This window comes from the organism of the source record quoted next, unplaced genomic scaffold (genome assembly GCF_019419815.1).
Source record: "Pyrus x bretschneideri cultivar Hongxiangsu unplaced genomic scaffold, Pyrus_bretschneideri_v1 Contig362, whole genome shotgun sequence".
Lineage (NCBI taxonomy): Eukaryota > Viridiplantae > Streptophyta > Magnoliopsida > Rosales > Rosaceae > Pyrus > Pyrus x bretschneideri.
Genome location: NW_025999682.1, coordinates 11871 through 21401, shown reverse-complemented (window position 1 = coordinate 21401; position 9531 = coordinate 11871). Strand labels below are relative to the sequence as shown.

The 9531-nt window shown below is 35.1% G+C and overlaps 1 protein-coding gene across 1 annotated transcript; it reads right to left on the bottom strand.

Annotated features, from left to right (window-relative positions):
• Positions 1 to 8: 8 nt before the first annotated feature.
• LOC125480859 (ribosomal RNA small subunit methyltransferase, chloroplastic-like) lies at positions 9 to 2688 on the bottom strand (the record flags this gene model as incomplete). Its single annotated transcript, XM_048592060.1, has 8 exons — positions 2340 to 2688; positions 1895 to 2044; positions 1697 to 1753; positions 1380 to 1478; positions 1133 to 1228; positions 666 to 750; positions 319 to 371; positions 9 to 151 (listed from the first exon to the last, which is right to left on the bottom strand). Coding segments are annotated over exons 1-8 (971 nt in total), but the record flags the coding sequence as incomplete, so codon positions are not given.
• Between the last annotated feature and the right edge of the window lie 6843 nt (positions 2689 to 9531).

Sequence of the window (9531 nt, the reverse complement as noted above, 5' to 3'; positions counted from 1 at the left end):
CTTAATGCAATGAAAATCTGTAATGATAGTCTAAAAGAATGATACCGACTACAGAAATTGAACAAACCATTGAGAAGAAGCTTTTCGTAGAGGAAACTGGGGGGTAGTCTACAGGTTGCTTCAGTTTAAATTTAACAACGGCAGCATCAACCTGCAACATAAGCAAAATCAGTCAATCTGCATTTGTGGTTAGTTACTATTCGGTTTAAGTCTTTTAAAAATAAATTGGTCTGTTATGTTCTCAATTCATCAAGCAAATTACAATCGACATCGTTAGAAGGCATAATTTTTTCCTCTTATGGGATTATAAATTCTTACATTAGGCTGAGGAAAAAATTTTGTCCTTGGGACCTTCATTATGAATTCAGGATCTGAAAAGGGAAATGACAAACAGAAACCAGGTCAGAAAAAAGAATATGTGAATAATTTGAAAGTAACTTGGTACGGCGCCAGAACTCTTCAGTAACAAACATTGATGTCTTCTCCTTGTTATCTTGTATATCTCCTCGAATACTAATACTCGATTACCAACAGTGGTTAAAGGAGGAATAACGTGACATGTATCAGACTGTAAGTCTAACTCATCTCAGTCTTTCAGTAAAATTTAATTAAATTAAATGATCAATAGCCTACTATGTACAACTTAAATACAAAGATAGAGATACCTGAATAGAAATTGACGAAGATACTGATGGGCCGGTACTCGGATGTCCGCAAAGATGGTTCCACCAAGCGCAAAGCTGCCTCCTCCTGAAATAACATTACCATTATAGTGATGGAAGGAACCAAATTGTGACCCATATCAGATCCATAGATTCAGAAGTCTATGGATCCAGTTTGATTTGTTCCACTCCTAAAAGGGTGGCCCCAAGCCAACAAGGCTCCCCACTTTGCGAGGGTTGGGGGGAAGGAAAGTCTACCATACGCAGCCTTACGCTTGCTTTGCAAAGAGGCTGTTTCCACAACTCAAACCCGGAGTTGCCCTAAAAGATCCAAATTTATTACTATCCCTCATTTCCCTATCCTATAAAGCTTTTAGCTTCATGCTATGCTCGGATGAGATATATAATCCAGATAACATTTAAGTGAAAACCAAAACCTTTACAATCATAGATTAATAAAGAATTCCTACCTGGAGTAAGAGAACAACTTCAGAAAAGATGTCCCCCATTGGAAGAAGTTGTTTGACAACATCTGTACTTATATTAAAGGGTATATTACCGACTACCTGCAATGAAGAGAATGAGCTATTTTAGATTCTTGTAAACTTGTAAACATGTAAAAAGACTAACTGTTTTCATTTGAGCATGCATCGTTGAGAAATTAGCAGGTCGTTAGGAAGTCAAATTCATTCTAAGGCAATCAAGCAGGGTTCTCACTTTTGCAAGTCTTGAATTTGGACCAGATGGCTCTATACTTCCCAATAAGGACGACATATGTGAGTGAATGTGGCATTTGACAAAGTCCTCATTCAAAACCTACAGGTTTCAGTTGAAGAACTTGAGTTGCTATTCACAATGGCATCAGCGGTAAACATAAGGAGTAGCATAAACATTTAAATTCCATTATGTCCAGAATTCATAGGATCTTGCTCCAGATCAGGAGTACTTTTAGAAATGTACTACTACCAAGGTCCTCTAGAATGCTCGACGAAATATAACATTCTGAGGACATTTGTGAACAAAATGTGGTTTACCTTCAACCGGTCAGTCTGCACGAATCTTTCACTCACAAGAGTAGCCATGTGTGAATCCTAAAGCACGTAAAACATTATTCCAAATCAATACACAACACCAAAACAATTTGAAATTGCGACAAATACCACTCTTTTTGCAGAATTTCAAATTCAAAGACCCATTGCATACGAAATAAGAAACACACACACAAACACAACCTTTTCGATTGCGAGCACAACTGCACCAGCACTAATAAGAGTATTAGTCAAAGAACCTGTTCCCGGCCCAATTTCTAACACCACATCACCTTCCCCAACATCGGCCGCAGCAGTGAGCTCATCGTTGATCTCAGAGTCCAACATATAATGCTGCAAATACACCAAAATTTAACAAACTAAATAAATTCAGAACCAAATATATTATAACAAATCAGATGCTACTTACCCTTTCTAGCTTACTACACACAATAAATTTTGGCATACATATACGAAAACATAATTGGAACAAAACCCACATCTTAAAATCGTATCAATTCCATACATTTTCTCAGCAGCCAAACATAAAATTTGAAAAGAAAGAAAGAAAATTTTGATTTTCTGGGAAGGGGAAGAGAGAGAGAGAGAGAGAGAGAGAGAGAGAGAGAGAGAGAAGGAAATGAGTAACCTGGCCGAGGGATTTTCTGGGAAATCGGCCTTTGGAGTTGAGAGCTGTGAGAGTGGCATGGTAGTCATCTGGGTTTCTTCTGCTTCCTCTTCCACTTCCACTTCCACTTCTTTTGGTTGTTTTACCAGTGCAAACTCTTATATAACAAGGTGAATATGCAGGTGTTCGTGCGCCGAGCGTGCTATTGTGCACTGGCAGTGGAGTTTTCGGTTTCAGAGTTTCGAATGGAGACGATATTGGCGGGAGAGATTGCCGAAGAAGAAGAGGTGCCGAGTTCATGGGTGCCATTGTCCGCCGGCAGTGAATATCTTCGGTATTTTGGTATTTTTATTTTTTTCATTTTTTGAAATAAAATTTTATTAAGCCCAAAAGAGTAAACCAATTTTAAAAAGAGATGTGCAATCCATACATTTCTTTTTACTTTTCATATATTCTTTTCAAAAATGAAGCCCAAACTAAAACAAACAACGGATGTGATTTTCACACATCATTTTAAGTTTTTTAACACTGATTTATTTTTGATCGTCGATTTGAATAAATCAAATGAAAACAACGGCCAAAATTAAGTAGAAACGTGCTAGAGATGTGTTTATCATTTCCCCACAAACAAATGGTCAGACTGTGACAAACTACCTATAAACCAACTCAAATGAAACTGCAATCCATTTTCAAGCAGCTATTTCTCATAGTATGTTTACAAAATATTGTAGGATCAATATGGATAACCATTAACTCATCAATTATAATTACATATAAATTACAACAAAAACGAAAAGGGCTAGCATGGTCGACGGATCAATAGGTTTATCAAAGCAATAATCAATATATAGGCTCACAAGTCACATCTAATAAGCTATTGTTTCACCAACTAATTAATTAGACTAAGTCGGTGTAAGCTATTTTCTCATCAACAAGCTAATTAGAAGTGTATGTGGACTCTTCCTTTAATTAGCTAGTTGATGAGTCAATGACTTACCAAAGCAATGATCATTAGCTAGTCTAAGAGGATAATTAGCTTTGAGATTGAGACATGACCCAGACTCTCATACATAACTATTTTTTTTTTATAGGATTCTTTAGATGTACACCATTGCTTATATTGTCTAGACAAGACCCCACCTAATTAAACATCCAAATAAAATGCCAAATAGTTTGCCCAATTTCAATAGGTTTGTCTGTTAGGATATATTAGTGTTATGTGATTGTGATACTTATCAACAGATTGTGCATTTAGTTAGTTAGTTAGTTAGTTACATTAATTTGGCTCCTGTATAAGTCTAAGTGTAATGACTTCTTGTGTAAGAAATTAATACAAACAACACATTCATCTCTCTCTCTCCCTCTCTTCCTACTTTCTCTCTCTAGTTCTTGATAATTCTCTCTGATATATTTATATACATATTAACATGGTATCAATCGCCGGATCAGCTCACGCTAATCTGTTTGATCCTTCTGTTGCTTATGCTTCTCCAATTTGATATAGCCTTTACGATTTCAGCTTGCGATCGCGTTCTCTCTCTGTGCGTTTGACGATCTTTTTCTTCTCTCAATTTCTAGGGTTTGCTACAAATTAGGATCTTTGACACTGTGTTGAAGGTTTGCTGCACACCAGGTATTTGTTCTGGTGTCTAAGTGACAATTTTCTTCGAAGTTTGCAAATATGGTAACTGTATCACAACTTCATATTCTTTAATCTCCAATTACTACTCTCATTTCCACAATTTCTACTTTTATGAATATTAAGCTTGATGATACGAATTACTTGAATTTGCAATTTCAAATGCAATTATTGTTAGAAGGTCATGGAATTATGCAGTTTATTGATGGTTCCAATCTCTGTCCTTCTCGATTTATTGTTAATTCAAGTGAATCTGGTATAGTTTTTGGTGATTTTTCTTCTTAAATTGAGAATGATGCCTATGTTGTTGGAAAATGCATGATCGAGCATTGATGCAACTGATTACTGCAATTTTATCATTTGCTGCCATTTCTTGTGTTATTGGTAGTTCTAGTGCCTGTGATCTTTGGAATAGATTGAAAGAACAATTCTCTACTGTTTCAAGAACCAACATATTTCAGATGAAATCTAATATGCAAACTATTAAGAAATGGTCAGATTATGTGTCTAAGTATTTGCAACGAATTAAAGAGGCTCGAGATTACTTGTCTGCTACTGGGGTTTACTTTGCTGATAAGGACATTGTCATATTGGCACTCAATGGCTTGCCTCATGAGTACAATACTTTCCGATGTGTTATTCGAGGCAGGGAAAGTGTAATTTCTCTTAAAGACTTTAGGTCATAATTACTAGCAGAATAGCTAATTGTAGAGAGCAATGTATCATCTCAGCTTTTCTCTGCCATGGTTGCTAATACCAATAACATTTCTGAACTTAAGTCTTCCACTTATTCTACTCAATCTAATCCTGGTCATATGACATATAGTTCATCTGCTGGATCATTTCATGGTCACACTGATGGTTTTAGGCAGTTCAACAATAATAAACAAAAGGGTAAAGGAAAGTTCAATCAAGGGTATAGGTATCCTGCATTAAGACAACAGTTATTTAATCAGACTCATGTCCTTACCTCAGGTGTTCTTGGTCCATCTCCAACTGTGCCTTTTGCTCAATCTGTTTTTTGTTAGTTGTGTAATGCTTATGGTCATATTGCACCATTTTGCCATTCCAAGATAGTGGATAAATCTAGTTGCCAGATTTGTGGGAAAAACAACCACACTACTTGGTTCTGTTTTTACAATGATAAGGGTCCTTCATACATTGGTCCACAGCAACCATCCATGGCTCAGTATTCATATGCTCCTTCAGCACTTCAGTTTCCATCTCAGCCTGCAATGCAAGCCATGCATACTATGGTTCTATCTTACTCTTCAACCTCTATACAAGGAATGCAGAATATGGTTCCATCATCTTCTCAAGCATCTTCATCTCAGACTTCTCCGCAACTTTGGCTTGCTGATTCTGGGGCCACAAATCACATGACCACTGATCTCAGTAACTTGTCTTTAGCCTTTCTATATTCAACAAATGAGACAGTTCAAACGGCTAATGGAGAAGGTTTAAAAGTATCTCATGTTGGCAACACTGTTATTCATACACCAGTACATCCTGTCAAATTAAATTCTGTTTTATATGTGCCCAAATTGTCTCAGAACCTATTATCAGTATATAGAATTTGTCTTGATAACAATTGTTGGTTGATTTTTCATGCTTTCTATTTTTGGATTTAGGACATGGCCACAGGGAAGATCATCTACAAAGGGCTATGCAGTAATGGACTTTACCTCATCTCATCCCTTGCCAAACATCATTCTTCTTATTCACCAAGCAATATCAAGGTTTCTGCATATTTGGGACAACTTATCAGTTCATCTTCTTGGCATCGTAGGTTAGGTCACCCTACCAATACTACTGTTTCTACTATGCTAAGTAAAGCTAATATTAGGTATTCCAAAGATGATGTACTAATAGTCTGTCATAGTTGCCTAGAAGGGAAATTTACTAAATTGTCTTTTCAATCTAGTACTCATCAATCTCAAATACCTTTTGAAGTTGTACACAGTGACCTTTGGGGTCCTGCTCCATGTAATTCAATTGATGGTTTCAAATTCTATGTAACTATCATTGATGAATGTACTCGATTTTGTTAGGTGTTTATACTTATAACTAAATCCGACTTTTTTGATACATTTGGTCAAGCTCAGTTTTCTGCAACTAGTAAGACTTTGCAAACAGATGGTGAAGGAGAGTACATAAATCATAAACTACAAGCTTTTCTCAAGGTTAAAGGGGTGTTACATCAAATCTCTTGTCCTTATACTCCTGAGCAAAACAGCCAAGTCGAAAAAAAAAACATAGGCATCTTATATAAACCACTGTTACCCTGCTGCAATATGCCAAGCTTCCCTCTCATTTCAGGTCATTTGCTTGTTAGGCTATTGCCTATTTAATCAATAGGATGCCTACACTAGTTTTACAACAATGTCATTTCATGTAGGTTTTTTGAGATTTTCTCAACATAATCTACAATCCCAAGGATACCTTGTCGAGTTCAAGTTTTGGGTTGATCAATGGAATGTTTAGAGGGCTATTTTTATGTAGTTTCTCTTTCTCATCAAATTTAAGGAAACCTTTGGATTTGATTTGCATTCAGGCAATGATGACCTATCTTTGTCTCTCATTATGTTAGCACAATACAAACTCTTATGCCAACATTTGTAGCCTTGTCCCATTTATCGCTCTTAGGATCAAGTTCTTGAATTCTTCAGAAAAGTCAGGGGTCGGTAGACCAATAGCAAATTTTACCTTATTTTTACCCTTGCTCACCACCCTATTTGCGTTCAAATTGTTGAAGGTAAACACCTCTTCTTTCTTCTTATTCGAAGGTGCAGCCTACTTGCGATCTTCACCATCATCAACATCAAAACATTTTCTTTTCAAGCTATCTTTATTACCAATCACTGTCTGTGCTTCACAAACATAATCAGGTTCAAAACCACTAACATTAGTACTAACAAGGCTGCTGGTTGCCTTTGTTAATTTTTGAACAAGATGGTACTTTTAGTTTTAGGGGGCGACCTTGGTTTCTTAGGGTTTGGACAACATTCCTCAAGTAAACTGTGACACAAAATTAAACATGTAATTAATTAGTACACATTGAGAAATCAATGAGTTTATATATGTAATAATTTAGTTAATCAATTTGGTGCACCTAGTTGTTAATACTTTAGAAAGTAGTTTCGGCACACCTTTTTCTCCTTTTATCCATTTATTATTATTTGATCTTTTCAATCAAGGACTAGAACTAAACATGAGTGTAAAGAGAGAGAGAGAGAGAGAGAGAGAGAGAGAGAGAGAAAAGAAGTACATAAAAATATCTTCCCTGATACTTACTAATTGCATAATTAAATTAGCTAGCTAGGGTTTGTGTGTGTGAAAGAGAATGGGGAAATGAATACATTACTTTGAGATTTCTTGGATGCAATGCAAGTCCTAAGGGTAGCAGGGGTAAGCGCCCGCCTAGGATTCTCAAACTTTTTTTACTATGTATATATATAGTATATATTTTTTTTTAGTTTGAATTTAAGAAAATATCTAAATATAGAATTATATAAATTGTTTTGGAATTTGGCATACAACATCTTGGGTGGGAGGGGCCTCCAAAATATTTCTTTTTAAATATGTCTATATATAAATATATAATTTTTACAGTTTGAATTTAATAAAATATCTAAATATAAAATCCTATAAATTGTTTTGGAACTTGGCGTACAGACCGTCTTAGATGGGGTGCAAATTTAGTAGCAATTCAACTTCTCTTTGAAATTTGGAGTACAACATACTGGTAGGGAGGCGAGTCTATGATTCTGTGCTTGCGAATCAGTCATTTCCCAGTTACAGAGGCTAGGTAACCCCATCATCAATGCTTCTCTTCTCTAATCACTGTTTTTTTTTTTTTTTTTTTTTGGTAATTTAATTTGTGAGTGTATGTTAATATAATTAAAATTTTTGAATTGTTTGTTTTAATGCGTATTGTTTATTCGAAATCAGAATATCACTTGTACAATGTCTACATTACAGTTATAAAATACACAATTGTCGATGCACTTAACAAATCGGTTAAATCCCTTGAAGATGATTGGATCTTAAGGATGCACTCAACAAGATGGATACTTTTGCTTTCCAACTAGTTTTGGTTCAAGATAGTTCAAAGTTTGGATGTTTAATTTTACCTTATCTTTTATGCTTGTTTTGTGTTGTGTCATTTGTATCAGACTTTTGTGTTGGATAATGTGTGGAATTTGAAATTTTAATTTGGTTATCTATCAATTTGTTGTTTGCAGAATATTGAGTTATATGTTTATTGTGGCATTGTGATTTCCTGATTAAAAAAGAGTCAGTTATCATGCCCTATATTAGAAATAGTAAGCCTACTAACAGAGACAGAAAGTGTTTATCAAGGTCTCAAAAAAAAAAAAAAAAACAAGATAAGGAAAATGATGAAGCATTGGATCTCTTAGCAAGTATTTCAAGAAACAAGATGACAGTTTAGTGAATGAGGAATAAGGGAATCATGATAGTAACAAGGAACAAGATGAATTCATGATTGAGACTAATAACTAAGAGCAAGAATAGCGACATGAGTCTATATCTGAATATGGTAACGAAGAGCAAGAAGATGAATCACTGGTTGAGACGACATTGAAGAACTTGAACATGCTAATGAGAATGGTGAAGATAATGAAATTGTCTTTCCTTTGAATATTGATGATCCAGATAATTGGGATAAGATTGGTCAAAATCTTAGAAACACGTTAAGTGGAAAGAGGTCCTAAAAAAAGTTGATGTCACATTCTCAAAAGATATTTCAGATAGGTATTTTTCTTTTGTATATTAAATTAGAAAATTGCCCAATAGGGAGACGCAAGATAAGAAATGACTAGTATACTTATGTCTTTGGATAGAGTATTTTGTTTTTGTTGTAAGTTATTCAAGCAAATTGAAATCAAGACTTACTTCAATAATGAGGGTTTCAAAGATTGGAAGAATATTGGTCACATGCTTACAACTCATGTAACTAGCAAGAAACACATTCACCACATGAGTGAATGGATTGAATTGGAAGGAAGATTGCAAAAATGTACTACAATTGATGAAAATGTCATGGAGGATGATTGTTGTTGTGAAAAAACTTGCAAGAGTTACTTTGGCATTTCATGGAGACAATAAGAAGCTGTATGAAAAGAATAACGGAATTTTCGTAAATGTGATTGAAATGATTGTTGAATTTGATCATACAATGCAAGAGCACATTCAGCGTATTGATCCACACATGAGACTTATTTCCATTATATTGGTCGCAATATTCAAAATGAATTGATACAATTGTTGGCAAGTGAGATCATAACAAGAATCAAAGAAACAAAGTAGTTTTTAGTAATACTTGATTGCACTCCAGATAAAGTCTTGAAGATCAAATTCATCTTGCACCTTTTGATGTGTTTTTTGGTGCATTGAGCACTCTTAAACTCGATGTTAATGACATAAGGGGACAAGGTTATGACAATGGTTCAAATATGAAAGAGAAAAATAAAGGCGTGCAAAGTAGAGTACTTGAAATAAATGCTACAGCATTCTACACTCCATGTGGCTGCCATAACTGTAATCTTGCAC